The 19,949-nt window shown below is 37.7% G+C and overlaps 1 protein-coding gene across 1 annotated transcript in view; it reads right to left on the bottom strand.

Moving 5' to 3' along the window:
• ALMS1 (ALMS1 centrosome and basal body associated protein) overlaps positions 1-19,949 on the bottom strand; it is a 303,819-nt gene that overhangs the window by 206,839 nt on the left and 77,031 nt on the right. Inside the window, exons 3-4 of the mRNA XM_042782512.1 lie at positions 7,313-7,508; positions 1,480-1,597 (exon numbers count right to left, since the gene is read on the bottom strand). Coding sequence (XP_042638446.1) covers positions 1,480-1,597; positions 7,313-7,508 — 314 coding nt within the window. The remainder of the gene's footprint in view (positions 1-1,479; positions 1,598-7,312; positions 7,509-19,949) is intronic.

The raw sequence follows: 19,949 nt of genomic DNA, 5'->3' as shown, positions 1-19,949 counted from the left end.
GTTGTGGTCACTGCTTGGTCACAGCCAGCTACCCAGAGGGACCGAGTACTTGAACCTGTGGGCATGGGACCATAGTCGCAGGGGACATCAAGCTCAACTGGCATAACATACTATACAAAATGTTGTTCCACCTCCTATTTTGGCGAGTAGCAACTGGTACCTTAAAAGCTAGCAAGCTGCCATCTAGATACAACAATGGGTCTCTCCTCATCCAAAGCAAAGAAGAATGAAGAAAACCAAAGATTCATGGAAACAATTAGTCCTAGCGACTGGTACACCATCTGATCTGCAGCCTATATGACTATGAGACCAGAAGAACTAGATGATGCCCGCTACCACTGTCATCTACTTGGAAGGGAATCTATGTAGAGGATCCTGGATAGAGAAGGAGAACAATGTGGAACAAAACTCAAAATCATTTGGAGAAAAAAAAAAAAGGGAAAAAAAAAAAAGGGGGGGGGGGGACCAGGTTTGCTGTTCTGATAGAGCCTGGTGGAACACTGAGTCTATGCCCCTAGCTGCCCTTCAGGTCTGGAATTGAACCCACACTATGGTTTCCAGCCAAACAAAAGACAGGCATATGAGTTGAACATTTACGTCAGGTAGATACACTCCTTGGAGAGAACAATCATGGGAGAAAGAAGGGCTGCTTATGCACAGGGAGAAAGCTCAGGGGGCAGGAGTGCATGGAGGGATGGACACTGAGAAGGGGGTAACTATGGGGAGGAAGTGGGAGGGGAGCTGTTGCATTGTGAACTGTGGTCAATGACATGAGACAAAGCATATGTGAACTGCTGTATGGAAAGTGAAACTGCTCTGTAAATCTTCACCCAAATCACAATTAAAAAAAAAGAAAAGAAATTCAAAGGGAGTCCCTGAGTCAGAATCGACTCAATGGCAGTGAGTTTTTTTTTTTTTTTTTCTTTTTTAATTCTTTTATTATTGACCATCTATTATTGAAAACTATTCAAGAAGAGCTCTACTTCCAAAATATAACAATAACTTTAACTGGTTGAATATCTAATGTGTATAGACCACTTCACTGATTATAAAGTAAAACACAGGAGAAAGGGTACAGATTAACTTTTTGCTTTCTAAACATCTATAGTTTTTCATTGAAGGATTTTTGCTTTCTTTTCAGTTCTAAGAGGAAAATGTATGTTCTTAGATAACTCCAAAAATGGTTTCAAGAATTCCAGATTTATCTCCCATTATGAGTATTCTAGAGGATAATAGTTTGAATTATTTAAAAATAAACTAGTCATCCAGGTCATTTCTACACATATGTTACTGTGGCACATTAATACACATTATGTCTTAACTGAGGGCCTTAATTATCTTCAGCATGTATGCTGAGACTATCTAACCCCTACCCCAACATCCCACCTAAGCCTGAAGTCATTAATATTAGTAACAATTTAGAATAAGAAAAGAAAGAGTAGAAAGGTTATATGCAAATAAAAAAATAAATCATTTTACCTCAGAGGTGCAAAATCTAGTTCACTTTGGTGAAATAGGGAATCAGGTCCAAACTCTTGATCCTGTGTCAGGCAAGTCAGCAAAGGCAAATCAGGAGAAACAAAGCTGTCTTGTATGACTGCAAAGTTTCAAATATAAAAATATTGGGTGATGCTGAAAACTGTTTAACTTACTCAAATAATACTTTAAAGAAACTAAATATGTTGCCCTCTGGAAGTTTCTACAAGCAATGGAATAATACAACAACAGCAGTAGCACTACCTACCATTTATTGAATGCCTACTAAGGTTCAAGCCTTAACCTACAATATTTCGTTTAAAGTTCATAACAATCTTAAAGGATAGGTATTATGATGAGGAACCAGATGACAAAAGTTAAGAAAGGTTAAGTAATTTGTCCACATTCAGTGCCAGGGTGAAATCTGAACTTAAAATCTCTGGCTAAATTTTAGTTCTCGATCATTATGAGTATTTCTTTCAATCTTAAGTAATGGAAAGAAACCACACTGCTTATATCAAATGTCATCCAGGAATCCTTGGGCATTTCTAAGTACTGTGAAGGAGTGTGTAGGATCAAAACGATACTCAATATTAAGAGGTCTTCACCTTATTCACTCATATTCTCTCATGAGAGCATGGTAAAAATTTTCCTGAAGTTACATGATGAGTGCTTGCAGTTAATTGCTTGATGTGGCCCTTCTAGCCATTGTCCTCCATTTGGTGATGTATTGTAAATCCTATTATTCATGCCTATTTGGGGTGGTGTGGTAGCTAAAGTTGGGTGTCAACTTGGCTGGGTAGCTCGTAGTAGTCACTCCCTATAATGACTGGTAATCGGCTCTGTGGTAGGATTTCCCTTGAGTGAGTAGCTACTGAACCCATCAACTTGGGTTACTTCTGTTGGGAGTAACACAGGTGGAATGTATCTTGAGTCCTGCCTTGCTGGAGGGTATAACTCAAACCACTACCCTTAGTTCCTTGAGGGTATACCTACGAATCTCCTGGGAAGGTTCACCCTCCTCTCGCTCTGCTTCTGTGTTTTGGCTCATGCTCATCTCACTTCTGGGTTTGGGACAGCAGCCATCATCTGATCTGCTGATCGAGGTTCATCAAACCCTGAAAATTGGGAGGATCCTCCAGACCCACTCATAGACCTGGAACTTGCCAGCTTGCCAGCCTCTACCACTACTACGTGAGATGATCCCTTGGGTGTCTGTGAGTTCTGTGGGGCGTTATAGCAAAATACAGAACCCTAAGATGGGGGAGATTGCTGGGAGGAGGAGGAGTTAATGTCTGAAATGATGGAGTGGCACGGTAGTTTGGACACTTGGGACATCTTTAACCTCCACACCATAGGGACCAGCCTTGTGCTGATCTTTCTAAGAGAAATTGTTCAAGCAGTGCTTTAGCAACAGTTTGGATGAAGAAACATTTATGAGAATCTACCTATCTTCTATTAAGTCAGTCATTACAATACCTTTTTTTTATTAACAAATTGTTTGAAAAAGTAAAACAATGCTATTCTTCTCACTAAATTTTTTTTTGTTTTGGAAAAGTTATTTTTTAATAAAACTATGTTATTTAAGCCTAACATGTAACAGAACTGTTATCATTTTAAAATTAATATTTTTGAATTCCTCAATTTAAATTTCCAATGAGAAATTATCAATACAAGATACAAACCACATAAACAATAGTTCTTTGGAGGGCTCAGTAATTTTTAAGTGTTTAAAGGGGCTCTGTGGCCAAAGGTTTAAGAACTACTGTTTCAAAGGGGGAAAAAAAAAGAAATTCTTACAGATTCCTGACTGTTGACTTAAATAATTCTTAATTCCCTTACATACATACAAATTAGGTATAAATTCCCTATTCCTGATAGCACTGATACAACTATAAAATTAAACAAATTAAACATTAATAGAAACAAAACAATAAAACCAACATCATTCTAATTAAATTTAACTAATGGATGATATTTTATAAAACTAAATTGTTTTTTCAATATGAATATTCATTGCTACACTATAATTTCTTGAGTTTGAAATGACTATACTACTATATAGGAGCTATGGTAGCATAATGCCTAAGGCACTTGACTACTAACCAGAAGGTTGGTGGTTCAAACCCACCAGCCACTCCTCAGAAGGAAGGTTGGGCAATCTATTTCTGTAGTGATACTGCCTCGGAAACCCAAGGAGGGATCGCTATGAGGCGGGGATGACTTGATGGCACATAACAACAACAACATACTACTATATACAAAGTGAAGACTCTACTCTCTCACCACCCTTCTCTAGGAAACTATTGGAAACCTAGGGTTCCTAGCGTTTACCATCATGTCACCTGCCCTTCACTTCATGTGTCAAAACACTGTTACTGCTGTCACATACATACTCTGCACCTTCCCCCATCACAATTCGACTCACTCTTGTTTTAACCTTTTCTGTCTGCCTCCCACCAAGTTCATCAATACTATGTCTGGTTTATTTACTTGTGCATCCTCAATACCTATGCCAAAGTACTTAGCATACTTACCACTCAAACTGGAATTACTGAAAAATAAATAGAAGCTCTGGTAGCATAGTGCCTAAGGCACGTGACTGGAAACCAGAAGGCTGGAGGTTCAAACCCACCAGCCACTCCTCGGAAGAAAGGTTGGACAATCTACTTCTGTAGTGACATCACCTCAGAAACCCAAGGAGGGGTCACTATGAGTCAGGTCCGACTCGACGGCACATAACAACAACAATTTATTGAATTAATTAATTAAAAATGAGACACTAATAGAAATTAATAACCTTTACCACGAAGGACAAACTGATATGGTTCTTCTTTGGCCTGGCTTAGAGAATCAGTCTTAAATCTTCATTTAAAAAAAAGTCCTTCAACGCTCTAAGAATTATGAAGGGTTTTTTTACAATGTCCTCAAAAATACTAAGGCTACCTGCACTCTGGGCAAGTGTAGCAGACTTACTGCTTCCAATTACCATAAACTGAGCATTTAGAGTACCTGAGTCTTGTCTTTTTTTTTTTTTTTTTTTAAGTTTATCACTAACACCAAGATCTATAGATGAGGAAAATCCAGGTTACTTAAAATAACTCCTATTACTAAGGAATAATAAGTAATAAGCAGCATCTCAGCATCTTTGTAATATTTAAAAATATTTCAGGGTGGAGTTGGGGGAGTTATGCCAGATAAATTGAAAAAGAGACTTGCTATATAAGCAGGCCCAAAATTAAAGAGTTAGAGAGAGAATAAGAAAGAGAGTAAGTGTGTTTGTGTGTGTGTTGGGATCAGAAAGTTGTATCTCTTACTGGCAATGCCATTTTCTTACAGTTTTTGGCTGCTTATTTCTTTACAACTGGATAGCTGTTGATGTTTTGGATCCCTTTTTCTTGATAAATCTAACCATTCTGGTACTGGTTATCATCAATGACATTTGCCATTGGTTAACAGTCTACATACTACAGTAACAGTATTTAGGAATAAAAAAGTAATAATGAATTTCCTTTAGCTATCAGATGGACTTAATCTATAATAAATGACAACCTGGAGTCATAAAGTTTATATAAAAAAACATATTAAAAACTGCATAGTACAATTCCATGACCAGTGCTGAAAACCCTTCTGTAACATCTCTTACAGAATGTTGCTTGAATATTGTCTTCCCCAAAGAGGGGACAGCTTTTACCTATATATTTCCAGCATCAAAGAGTGGGTTTTTAGTGGATACTAACTTAACTAATGAGTGATGTTTTACAAATCTAAATTGTTTTTTCAACATGAATATTCATTGCTGACTATAGTTTCTTGAGTTTCAAATGACTATTAATATACACAAAGTGAAGAATCCACTGTTTCACCACTCTTCTCTAGGAAACCATTGCAAGCTTAGGGTTCCTAGAGTTTACCATCGTGTCACCTGCCCTTCACTTCATGTGCCAAAATACTCTTAATGCTGTCACATACATACGCTGCACCTTCCCCCATCACAATTGAACAATTTTAGTACCCACTAAAAACCCACTACCATCGAGTCAATTCCAACTCATAGTGACCTTAGAGGATAAAGAAGAACTGCCCCATAGGGTATTCAAAGCTGTATTTCTTACAGAAGCAGACTGCCTCATCTTTCTCCCGTGGAGTGGTTGATGGGTTCGAATCTCTGACCTTTTGGTTATCAGCCCAATGTTTTAATCACTACACCACCAGAGCTCCTCAAACACAAAGTAGATACTTAGGTATCTGTTGAATGAATGAATGAATGAATGGAAAATAAATTATTTCCTCTTTAGCATGACAGCCCTTCATATATCTGATTAACCTCTTCTCAAAGGATGGACTCCCACACTCTTTCACCTACTATCATCATCATCTCCTCCCGCAAGGATACTCTCATTGTCAACATTTTTCTTAAAATTTAGAAATGAAATGAATTTTAATGATCTACATCATAGAATAGATTGTCACTGATATTTTTATTTGGATAGCATTAGCTTACATTTGGGAGAAAAAAAATGTTGAATAAATTCTATTCAAGCTTCCCTACAAAACTCTGGCAAGACAATCTTCACAGTGGAATCCCTGCTCCCTTAAAAAAGGCTAATCCTAATTATCCAATCAGAACCTCCCTTCCTTTAAAACACTCCCACTGAGCCAATCAGTGATTCTGGAATTTAAGGCTAATAGAATATTAAGAAGTTAGAATTCATAGTAAAATCTTAAATTTCATTGGAAATAAAATGATTTGGTATTGTTTCTAATCTCTAGTTTTCAGTTTGTTCTTATCTTTTAAAAAACATAAACCTAAAATTTTTATCCTCAAGATAATTTTAATTTACAAACAAAGGATTCCTTAAAACGTATACAAGGAAATGTTCTTCTATTTAAAAAATTACTCAATAATATATTAATCAGATATTATAACTAAAAGTAAAAGTTTTAGTAATTCAAGCAATAATCAAGATAAAGGATAGCTATGTATAGTTTTAGAGAAATATTTAAAAAATGAAAGTTTAATCTTAAAACTGATAAACACATAATTATGTTTAATTTTCATTACCCATTATCAGAGCAGCAGTCTTTTATAAACATTTCTAGCATTATATAGAAAATTCTAGTTGTTGTATTTCACTTTTTAAAAAAGGACAGAGCAATATTTTTCGGAACTATGATTTAGGCATGGGAAAATTTAATTATATTAGTTAAGCATTCTTATATATCGTCAATGATCCAAAATAGTCCTATTATAGATCTATCTCCTAACTTATTAATTTGAAAGGTTCTAAAATATCTCCTACAAAGAACTAGCACATCAATTCTATATCAAACAGAGGAAAGCAATATAATCTACCTCAAACAAGGTCCTTGGCCTCTCTATCAATTTTTGGGACTCAAAGCTAAAGAAAATAATATATGTTACATTAATTCTAAGAAATAAATGGAATAAGCATGAATGTTTGGTTTTTAGGGATTATGGAGTCTCAGTTATTGAGGGAAATAATCAAAGGATAATATATGGCTTATCCCAAGAAGAACAACACAAATTTGGCACTGGAGAAGTGTACTCACTAGAGAGAAAAGTGACACATTATCTGCCTTCTGTGAGCAAAAGGATGTGATAAAATGAGGGGTACCTTCACATTTAACATAACTAGAGGAGCTGGCCAGTGCAAAAAAAAAAAACAAAACAGAATTAAGTTATCAACCTTTGAGTAGAGCTCTACAGAGCGCCTCTAACTCAACAAAGGATTTAGTTATAGGAGTTTCAATTAATTGAAGCTGTTTTACAAATATGAGATATTACTACTAGTTTAAAATAAAGAGGCATTACCTATCAATGGAGAACATAAGAAATCTCTGTTGTGTTCCTTTACTTGATTTTCTGATTGGGTCAATACACCTTCCTCCAGAGAGGGGAAGTCTGTTACTTCAGCCCCTTCCTCTCTCACATTAAACCTGGTCTGGGATGTATCCAATGTTTGAGAAAAGTCCATTTCTTGAGGAAGACAATGCCAAGATTCCGTTTTCTAAAACAATAATTTTGAAGAGAAACATGCTATGTCATTAACTGAGTAACCATATATATTTAGATTAAAATGTCCACTCAAGTACATACAGATTCCTATTTAACCACATTCTCATCCAAGTTTGGGAAAAAATAAACACATTACTTTTGTGTTTCTCACAACATACAATTCCAGTTATTTTGAAACTCACTATCAGCCCTTTGACCCATGGTTCTTTTCAGCCTAGGGCTCAATAGTTTATTACTCGCTATACATGTTCCTCACTTATCGACTATTTTATTATTCAACATTTCGTATTTACAACAATAGAAAAAACCTATTATCCAACTATTTTGGCATTAATGACATGTATCTGGCAAAAGTAATGAATGTCAAGGTACAAAGTGAGCATAACACTGGTTGTAAATGGTTAAGGGTCTGTATCAACTTGGCTAGGCCATGATTCTCAGCGGTTTAGCAGTTATGTAATGATGAAAATTGACAATAATGTAACGATGAAATTTGGCAGCCATGTAATGATGTACTCATCTTCTATTTTGAGATCTGATGTGGTCATCCTCCATTTCTGCACAAATACATGGTCTCTGAAACCTAATCATGGCAATAAGTGAGGAGTGGGTGTATTGATAACATACTGATTCATTTATTCTCCTGCTCATCCTCTGACCTCCACACATTACTTACTCGAACACTTCAATAATTCTTTAAAATCATAAGGATAACTAATTCTATCAGGTTTATATTTTCCATCATTCTTTTCTTACGTGTGTTTCCTCCTTTAGCCCTCTGAAAGTTTATAGACATCCTTATAATCATTGCTTTACAAACATCCTTAATTTTCTTGCCTTTTTCTCCCACTATCCTATTTGCCTGGCAAAACCCCAGCTCTGGTTCAATCTTATCCTTGCCTGAATTCAAGCAGCAGCACACTGGTGGAGAAATCAAACATCCAACTGACTAGTTTCCTTTAAAATGATGACATTAAAATTTAAGGGCACTCAGCATTGCCTGGAAATCCTATTACATTTTCCTTCTGAGTTGATTGTCTGAATGACTACTTCATGCCTGCTGTCCTCAAAATTACCAAACTCTACCTTCCTTGTTTTCAACTTATGACCTTCTCTACTTCAAGAAGCGTATGGCAGAAGATAGCAATCCCATTATCTACCCAGATTTCCACTTTGTGACTTTTAAATCTATTTACCAAAATCTTTCTAATTTCACTCCATTTTTCCCCCTAATTATTTCCTTGGTATATGTAATTCTCCCCCCCTTTCTTTCATCCATTTCTCCTTCTCCACTGACTCATTCTCTTCCCAATGCACAAATACTCTTATAATTTCTCATCATAAAATAAATAGCTTCTGTTCAACATTCTTTCTCTTTCTGTATATATTTCACTTAGTACAAAGTTTTCAAAGTTAATACATATCATAGCATTTATGGCTGAATAATATTTCACTGTATGGATATACCACATTTACCTATTCATCTGCTGATGGACACTTGGATTGTTTCCACCTTTTGGCTATTGTGAATATTGCTGCAATGAAAATTGGTACATACGTGTATGCTTGCTTTCCTACTTTTGACCTTTGGAGAATATATCTAGGAGTGGAAATGCTGGTTCATATACTAATTCTATGTATAACTTTTTGAGGAACTGCCAAAATGTTTTCCATCATGCCTGCACCATTTTACATTCCCATCAGCAATGGAAATGTTCCTATTTTCCTCCATCTACACTAACAACTATTATTTTCTATTGTTTTTCTATTTTTAAATAACCAACCTGGCATCTCATTGCGATTTAAATTTAAATTTCTATAATGACTAATAATGCTGAACATCTTTTCATGTGCTTATTGGCCATTTCTACATCTTCTGTGATAAAATGTCTATTCAAGTCCTTTGCCCATTTTTAAATTGTGCTATTTGTCTGTTTTTGAGCTGTATGAATTCTCTATATATGCTGGATAATAAACCCTTATCACACACCTGCTTTCCAAATATTTTTTCCCACTCTGTACATTGTCTTTTCACTGCATTATGTTATACTGCTATACTTCTACTACACAAAGATTCTTATTATGCCATTTCAATTATGATTCAAAAACTCTCAAATTGTTCAATATTGTCTACAATGTGACTAAGAATGACAAATAAGCAGTTGAATAAATATGGTAAATTCTCATTAGTCACAGTAGTTATGCTCTATATAAAGTTGAAGCAAACACTGAATTGCCCTATGGGAAATATATTTAGGTTCTCGTGAGCCTCTGATCACAACATTTTTGTCAACCAAGCAATACATAACTTTGTTTTATAAGTATTTGTTTAAAGACACTTTATTTAACATACATTCTTGATTCAGTAACACTGACCTCACAACCAACAGCACCATGATTCATATCTAAATGAAACTTACCACACGTTTTCTCCAGAAAGTACATCACAGCCTTCTTGTACTTAAGAATAGACACCATTTCAGCTCTATGCTTACAGGTTATTTAAACCACATAATTACCAATAAAAAGCACAAAAATGGGGGGGGGGGCACATGGCACTAAATAGACAGAAAAAAAGAACTTGTTTACATTTATGACAGCACGAAAAAGGCACAGCATACCTTTTCTGATCTCAGCTGGTAATGTGTACACTGGGCAACTCGAATTTTTCACCACTTTGCACATATCTGCGAATGACTACAACAGTACAATGCAAGTGGAGATTTTACAGTTCCTAACAAATTTTATCAAGTATGCAAATTCATAAATACAGCGTTCAAGAATAACGAGAATCAACTATATAATCAAATTTTGACAGACACTAAAAGTTAGAGATGTGAATCTGGAAGTCATCTCACAGAAGGACAAATATTGTATGAGACCACTACTGTGAAAGTCAAGAAAAGGTTTACACAGAGAAAGAATCATTCTTTAAAGGTTACCAGTGATGAGAGAGGAAAGGGAAATCACTAGAGAGTAGGTACATATTAACTTGGGTGAAGGGAAAGGCAAGATATAATAAGAGGGAGGTCAGCACAAAATAAACAAGGCAGAGGAAATCAGAGGGAGGAACACAAGAGTTAACGGCAACAAAGGTGAATACTATTATATACATAATCCTGCAATAACAGTAGTAATGATAATTTACAAGTGGATAGATAGTTATTCAAGCTGAAAAGGAATGGGAAAATGAATGGGTCTACACGCACAAATATATATAGGTTTGAAACAGGACATTTCTACATACATATGTCCATGTATTACAAATATATAAATGACTATAGTGGAGCATACAGGGGTCAGAGTCACGAAAACTTCTTAGTCATAACCAAATACCTTTAGGGAATGAGTTGCTAGGCATGGTGGCTCAGACCCATAGTCTCAGGGGACACTAAGGTCAATTGGCATAACACAGTCCACAAAGACAACGTCTTACACTCTACTTTGATGAGTAGTGACTGAGGTCTTAAAAGCTAGTGAGAGGCCATGTAAAGTACAATTATTGGTCTCTCACCATTCAGAGCAAAGAAGAATAAACAAAATAAAAAATGTAAGGAAATAATTCTCCCAAAAGTCTAACGGACAACGTGAACCCCAGCCTCTACAACCCTGAGACCAGAAGAACTAGATCACACCCCACTATTACAGCTGACTTCTCTGAAAGGGATCACAAAAGAGTGGAAGAAAAATATGGAACAAAACTCAAAATCATAAAAAAGACCAGGCTCACTGATCTAATAGAGACTGGTGGAATCCCTGAGATTATGGCATGGATATCTTTCAGGACTGTAACCAAACTTAACCCCCCTGGCTCAACTTTCAGCTAAATGACAGACAAGCCTGTACGATGAACAATAATACCAGGAAGGTATGCACACATAAGATTAATCAACCATATGAGATCAAAAGGGAAGGATTTGCCCAGGGATAAAAGAAGTTTAGAAGAAACAGAAAAAAAGGATAAAAAGGAAATGGTAAACACAGGGAGAAAGTGGGAAGAGTGCTGTAATATGGTGGGGGCTGCAATGAATGTCAAAAAACAAAATGTGTAAGAATTCCTGAATGGAAAACCAATTTCCTTAGGAAACTTTCACCCAAATGACATTAAAAAAGAAAATTTAGAAGTCATCAATACATAGATGTATTTAAACACTGGATCTTTATGAGAACCAAGTACATCCCCAACACTTTGAGCAGAGGTGAATAACTCGGGAGGGTCCAGGTAGGTAGAGAAATGGGTTAAGCTGGACTACAATTAGGGAGTGATGGGGCCTGTGCCAAACTACACACTGCACGTTATATATTAATTAATCCTTTTAAAAATTTTTAAACATTGTACCAAAATGTTTTTTTACAAAAACCAAATTTGGGTCATTCTCGTATCTGCAGTTTGCTTTAAGTTTGCTTAAGTCCTTTGACTTAAGAGAATTAACAGAAGGAAACAAAGCAGCAAAAAATACTGTAAGAGAATAATCTAAGGGGTAGACACAAAATCAGGAGAAGCCAAGAAAGGAAGTGATTTTAAGAAATACGCAATGATGATGAAGAGTGCCAAAAGCTATTTATTGTACCTAAGCTGAAGTGCAAGAAAACGTTTGTGTGCAAGTTCAAGTTGAACCTGAAGAAAATTAAAATGAATCCATTAGAGTCAAAATATGACGATTATATCCTACCTGAATTTAAAGACCATCTGAAGAAAAGATTTGATGCATTGAACACCAATGATCAGAGACCAGACAAGTTGTGGATTGACATCAAGGACATTATACATGAAGAAAGCAAAAGCTCATTAAAAAGACAGGAAAAGAAGAAAAGACCAAAATGGATGTCAGAAGGGACCAAAACTTGCTCTTTATCAGAGAGTAACTAAAGTGAAAAGAAGTGATGGAATAAAAGAGCTAAACAGAAGATTTCAGAGGGCAGCTTGAAAGACAAAGTAAAGTATTATAACGAAATATGCCAAGACCTGGAATTAGAAAGCCAAAATGAAAGAACATACTTGGCATTTCTCACACTGAAGAAAAAATTCCAAGTCAAGAGTCGCAATATTGAAGGATTCTATGGGAAAAATATTGAATGATGCAGGAAGTATCCAAAGAAGATAGAACAAATACACAGAGTCAGTGTACCAGAAAGAATTGGTCTACAATCAAGCACTTCAGGAGGTAGCACATGATCAAGAACTGACAGTACTGAAGGAAGAAGTCCAAGCTGCACTGAAGAAATTGGCAAAAAACAAGGCTCCAGGAAGTGACAGAATACCCTTTAAGATGTTTCAACAAACAAATGCAGCCCTGGAGGCGCTCGCTTGCTTAGGCCAAGAAATTTGGAAGACAGCTACCTGGCCAACCGACTGGAAGGGAACTGTATTTGTGGCCATTCCAAAGATGGTGATCCAACAAAAATGTGGAATTACTGAACCATGTCATTAATATCATATGCAAGTAAAATTTTGCTGAGGATAATACAAAACTTGTTGCAGTATTACATTGACAGAGAGCTCCAAAAATTAAAGCCAGATTCAGAAGAGGGCTTGTAATGAGAGATACCAATGCTGATGCCAGACGGATCTGGGCTGAAAGCAAAGAATACCAGAAAGATGTACCATCTGATTGACTATGCAAAGGCATTTAACTGTGTGAATCACAACAAATTATAGATAACTTTGCAAACAATGGGAATTCCAGAACACTTCATCGTGTTCACGAGGAATCTGTACATAGACCAGAAGGCTGTTGTTTGAACACAACAAGAGAATACTGCATGGTTTAAAATTAGGAAAGGTGTGTGTCAGGGTTGTATACTTTCACCATGCTTATTCAATCTGTATGGTGAGCAAATAATCCAAGAAGCTGGACTATATGAAGAAGAATGTGGCATCAGGACTGGAAGAAGACTCATTGGCAACCTGCAATATGTACATGGCACAACCTTGCTTGCTGAAAGTGAAGATGACCTGAAACTCTTACTGATGAAGATCAAAGAATACAATCTTCAGTATGGATTATACCTCAAAATAAACAAAACAAAAGCCCTTATAACTGGACCAATAAGTAACATCACAGTAAATGGAGTAAAGAATGAAGTTTTCAGGGATTTCATTTACTTGGATCCCCAATCAATGCTCATGGAAGCAGCAGTCAAAAAATGAGATGATGTATTGTACTGGGAAAATCTGCTGCAAAAGACCTCATTAAAATGTTAAAGAGCAAAGATGTCATTTTGAAGATTAAATTGCATCTGACCCAAGCCATGGTATTTTCAATCACCTCATATGCATGTGAAAGCTGGACAATGAATAAGAAAGACCACAGAAGAACTGATGCCTTTGAATTATGGTGTCAGTGAAGAATACTGAAAACACTATGGACTGCCAGGAGAATGAACAAATCTATCTTGGAAGAAGTATAGCCAGAACACTTCTTAGAAGCCAGAATGGTCAGGCTTCGTATCACCTACTTTGATAAGGCTGTCAGCAGGGGCCAGTCTCTGGAGAAGGATATCATGTTTGGTAAAGCATAGGGTCCTCAAAAAAGGGGGAGACCCTCAACAAAATGGCTTGACATGGCAGTTGCAATGATGAGCTCAAGTATGACAAGGGTCGTGAGGATGGTGCAAAACAGGGCAGTGTTTCATTCTGCCGCACATAGGGTCACTATGAGTCACAGCCAACTCAGTAGCACGTAACAATAACAAGATAAGGACAGAAAAGTCTTCACTATACAAACGCTGATGACCTTGGTAAAAGCAGGCAGCAGGCTGGAGACTTCTGCAGGCTTTCATGCCAAGATAGGTAGCTCAGATAATGGAAACAATGCAGAATGGAGAGAGAGAGTTCTGCCAAAATATTTTATCTCTGGAGGCAGAACCCATCCTAAGGAAACTCCCTTTATACCGACTGATTATACATCATGTTATTTTACACTACGGAAAGTCATTCCATTATGTATGTAACACCTATTAGTCTAGTGTTTGCCAAACCACTGGAACCACTGCCTAACCAAAATGACACATAAAATTAACCATCACAGTTTATTCTAGGTTCTTTGAATTAGCTTATAATTTTAGAATTAGCTTGTCAATTTCTATTTAAACAGAGCAAAAAAGAATGCTTATTTATGGTTAAGATTGCATTGACTCTGTAAATCAATTTTGAGAAAATCAACATCCAGTCCACAAACATGACATTTCTCCTAATTTACTTAGGTCTTTAATTTGTTATTCAAAGTTTTGCTTTTTCATTGTACCAATCTTATATATGTTTTGTTAGACTTGTTGGTAATTTTGAAAATTTCAATTTCCTACATTGATTTTGTATCCTGTACCTTGTGGGGGAGCTCTGGTGACACAGTGCCTAAGGCATGTGACTGATAATCAGAAGGCTAGTGGTTCAAAGCCACCAGCCACTCCTCAGAAGGAAGACTGGGCAATCTACTTCTGTAGAGATGTTGTTGTTGTTGTTATGTGCCATCGAGTCAAACCCAACTCATAGCGACCCCTCTTTGGGTTTCCGAGGCAGTATCACTACGGAAGTAGGATTGCCCAACCTTCCTTCCGGGGAGTGGCTGGTGGGTTTGAACCGTCAGCCGTCTGGTTAGCAGGCAAGTGTCTTAGCCACTATGCTACCAGAGTAGAGATAGCACCTCAGAAACCCAAGGAGGGGTTGCTATGAGTCAAAGTGACTCAATAGAAGTTGAGTTTGATTTTTTGTTTGTTTGTTTGTTCATACCTTAGCATAGTGGCTAAGGCACTTGACTGCTCACCAGATGGCTGGCGGTTCAAACCCATCAGCCACTCCTCGGAAGGAAGGTTGGGCAATCCTACTTCCGTAGTGATACTGCCTTGGAAACCCAAGGAGGGGTCGTTATGAGTCAGGGCTGACTCGACAGCACATAACAACAACAACAACAACAATCTCACTTACAGGAGCTCTGGTAGCCTAGTGCCTAAGGCACTTGACTGCTAACCAGAAGGCTGGTGGTTCAAACCCACCAGCTATTCCTCAGAAGGAAGGTTGGGCAATCTACTTCCCTAGCGATACTGCCTCGGAAACACAAGGTCGCTATGAGTCGGGTCTGACTTGATGGCACACAACAACAACAACAACAACAACAATCTCATTCACCAATTCTAGTAGCTTTTTTGTAGATTCTTTAGGATTGTCTATGTGGACAATTATGTCAACCGCATATTTTTAAAAACTGTGATTTAGGTCCCCTTTAACAATTTCTATACAAATTACAATTTTCACCATGTGCCAGTGCCAAAGGGGCAGGGAGGCCCCATCCTTCTCTAACCCCACAAGGAGACCTCCTCCAACCCCACAAGAGGAAGAAAGAATCACCATCAATAGCCCAAGGCCTACTCCTGTGAGGCCAGATATGCTGCCTTCCTCTGGTCCTTTCACCAACAGTTCTTCCTACAGCACCCACCACCCACCTCTCTGCTGGGGCTGGTAATTATCTGCAGTGGCCACACAGAACTCACAGATTATGGGGCTTATTAGGGAAGCAACAGGCTACAATTCAAGTTCAGAAATGCACTCAGTCTCCCACACCCCACCCTCTCACACAGAAGCCAGCACTCTCAGTAGCACATTGTACTCTCAGGACTGCATGTGTCTTGCGTCACTCTCTCAGCAAATGCATGTCTCTCAAGAGCACGTTTCTCTTAGCAGTACCTCTTTCTCAGCCAGCAGTCAGAAGCCAGAAACAGCACCTTCTGCCTCTAAGAGGGCTCCTTTTAAGCATGGCAGAGTGGGCAAACTAACCAATCCCAACATCAGAATTCTATATACCTAGGAGAGAGAACTTCCCAGAAGAGTGCTTCCTGCTGTTCCCAACAGAAATACGTCAGGTAGATAAATTTAACAATCCGGAACTAGTCAGTTGCTCACAGCAAATTCCGCCACAGAGTTTACAAAGACTTATTGCTAGAAAAGCCACAATACGTAATTTACTATACCCCAGCCAGCATTCTTGTTATTCCCATTCTATTTGTTCTGTTTCCTTTCATCCAGTGTCCTTTCTCCTCCTTGCCTTCTCACCTTTGTTTTTGGGTAAATGTTGACTGTTTGGTTCATTGTTTGGTTCACTGTTTAAGCAAACACATTATTCACAGGTATTGTTTATTTTATTAGCCAATCTATTGCTTGGCTGAAAGGTGACTTAAAGAAATAACTTCAGTTTCATATTACAAAGGTGATAGTATTGTGGGGGGGGGGGGTCCTACTAGTCTCTAACAGTTCAGTAGGTCTGGCCTTTTGTTAACGGGTTGAGTTTTGTTCTGTATTTTTCTTCTCTTCTACTATGTCTCTGGTTAGAATGGTCAGTAGTGGTAGCCAGGTACCCTCCAATTCTTCTGGTCTCAAGTTAGAAGAGGCTGTGGTTTGTGGATGTTATTAGTTTGTGAATTAGTTTCTAATTTGAGTCTTTGATTTCCTTCATTTGCTTTTGCTCTGTATGAATAGAGACCGACAGTCATATCGTAGATGGCAGTCCACAAGCATTTAATATCTGCCAAAGGGGCAAGGAGGCCACATCTTCTGACCTCCTCTAACTGCAAAAGAGGAAGACAGAATCACCATCAGTAGTCCAAGGCCTATCCCTGAAAGGCCAGAAATACGGCCTCCCTCCAGCCCTGACACTAACTGCTTCTCCTGTAGCACCTACCACCTCTCTGCTGGGTTCGATAATTTGCTGCAGTGGCCACACAGAACTCACAAATTATGGGGTTTATTAGGGAAGAACCAGGCTACAATTCAAGATCAAGAAAAACACTCAGTCTCTCTCAACCTGCCATCTCTCAGCCAAAGGGAAGTTCTGGTAAGATGGATGAACAGGCAGAAAGACTGTACAGACCCCCTTAAACAAAGAAAAGGGGAACCAATTAACAGAGATACAGAAGAAAACCCAGGAGCACGGAGCTTTGAAGGGAAGAATATAGAAGTGGACTAAACTCCAACTAGTAGAAGAATTTGCATGAAAACACCAAAAAAGGAGATATACTGAGCTGCAGTCTGACACAGATCCTGATAGCACAGAAAGCCAAGTGGTGTTAGGACCTAAGAATTAACCTAAAAATCAGTCCTGCTAGCCGGTGATTGCACAGAGGACTGCACTGGTAGTTGGTGAATAAACAGGGAAGCAGCAAAGAGGAAGGCGAGCTGAGCTGTGGACTTTTGCCTGTCTGGAGGATGCAGCCATTTTTAATGTTTACAAGTGGACTGACCATTTTGGGTATTTAGAGTGACAGCATTCTCCCAGATTCCAGGGACTTAAGAATAGGCCCTGCTTGCTGGGAACCACAAGGACATTCCGGATGCCAATGACTAGAAAGGTACGATATTCTTCTTGTTACTCCTATAGCCCATACCCTCCTCGTGAACAAAGATGCAGCCATCTGTCACTCCCACCCACCTTCCGGGCCAGCCGGAATTTCAACCCACTCTTTGTGCTAGGACGGAGTCTGGGTGCCCTACCCTAACCTGCCTAGATTTTTTTTTTTGGGGGGGGGGTGTGTGTGTGTGCTTTTTTTAGTTTGTTTTTCTCTGTTTTAAAATTATTATTATTATTGTCCGTTTTCTTCTTCTTTATTCTTCCCTTCCCAGTTTCTATTTTTTACTTTTATCTCTCTTCCCTCTACCTGATTCCAATTTTTTTCTCATGGTTAACCCTGTTCCTTGTTTTTTTCTTTTTTTTTTGCATTTTTCCCATCTTTTTCTTCATTATTCTCCTACTCTACCTTTTTTCTTATAGCTCTCTACCCAGATATTGTGGGGTTTTTCATTTTATTTCCTTTTATTGGTGATTGTTCTGTGTGTTTACATAGAATGTTCTTTTGTCTGCTCGCTTTTACTTTTTTGATGCTTTTTCCATTGTTGTTTTTGTCTGAGTGGGAGACAGCAACTATGCCCATACGACACAACAACCACACCCACAACTCCTGCAGCTCCACTTACTGAGTGAAATCCACCACCTCCTTTTCCACCAAATCAAAGTCATCCAAAATGGAAAGGAAGAGGTCAAACCATCCCTATTTGCTGATGATATGATCCTATACCTCAAAAACCTAAGAGACTCAGTCAAAAATATAGTGGAATTAATTGAGAGATTTAGCATCGTGGCAGGATACAAGATCAATATCCAAAAATCAGCTCGAGTCCTCTACACCAGCAAAGAGATTGCTGACAAAGAAATAAGGAAATCAATACCACTTATGATACCTACCACAAAGAAATTAAATACTTGGGAATAATCTTACCAGGGACATAAAAGACTTCTACAAAGAAAACTATAAAAAACTACCACAAGAAACTATAAGAGATCTACATAAATGGAAGAACATCCCATGCTCATGGATAGGAAGATTGAACATAGTGAAAATGTCAATTCTACCCAAAGCAATCTATACATTCAATGAAATCCCAATACAGATCCCATCAAACTTTTTTAAGGATATGAAAAAAACAATCACTAACTTTATACAGAAAAGAAAGAGACCTAGGATAAGCAAAGCACCATTGAAGAAGAAAAACAAAGTAGGAGGTCTCACACTGCTGGATCTCAAAACCTACTATACAGCCACAGTAGTCAAAACTGCCTGGTATTGGTATAATGACAGACACACAGACCAATGGAATAGAATTGAGAAACCAGAAATAGATCCATCAATCTATGGTCAGCTGATCTTTGACAAAGGGCCAAAGTCCATTAAATGGGGAAGAGATTGTTTGTTTAATAAATGGTACTGGCAAAACTGGATATCCGTTTGTTTAATAAATGGTGCTGGCAAAACTGGATAATCCATTTGCAGAAAAATTAAACAAGATCCATACCTCACGCCACACACAAAAACTAACTCCAGATGGATCAAAGACTTAAATGTGAAACCTAGAACTACAGAGTTCCTCAAAGAAAAACTAGGGGCAAATTTAGGGGCCCTAATATGTGGCATAAACAGACTATCAAGCATAATCCAAAATGCACAAACAGCAGAAGATAAGCTAGATGAATGGGACTTTCTAAAAATTAAATTTGTATGTGCTTCCAAAGACTTCTCCAAAAGAATCAAAAGAGAACCTACAGATTGGAAAAAAATATTTGGCAATGACATATGTGACAAGGGACTTATCACTAAAATTTATACAAAACTCCAACACCTCAATAACAAAAAGACAAATAATCCAATTAAAAAATGGGCAGAAGATATGAATAGACACTTCTCCAAGGAGGATATTCAGGTGGCCAACAAACATATGAAGAAATGCTCATGATCATTAGCTATTACAGAGATGCAAATCAAAGTAACAATGAGGTACCATCTTCTTCCAGCACTAGCAACAAAGTTCAACATGACAGAAAAAAACAAATGCTGGCGAGGTTATGGAGAGATTGGGACTCTCATACATTGCTGGTGGGACTGTAAAATGGTA

The sequence above is a fragment of the Orycteropus afer genome, unplaced genomic scaffold (assembly GCF_000298275.1).
Source record: "Orycteropus afer afer isolate SDZICR_OR568_19922 unplaced genomic scaffold, OryAfe1.0 scaffold00354, whole genome shotgun sequence".
Classification (NCBI taxonomy): domain Eukaryota; kingdom Metazoa; phylum Chordata; class Mammalia; order Tubulidentata; family Orycteropodidae; genus Orycteropus; species Orycteropus afer.
The sequence above is the reverse complement of the archived record's forward strand: the minus strand, read 5'-3'. Positions and strand labels throughout refer to the sequence as shown.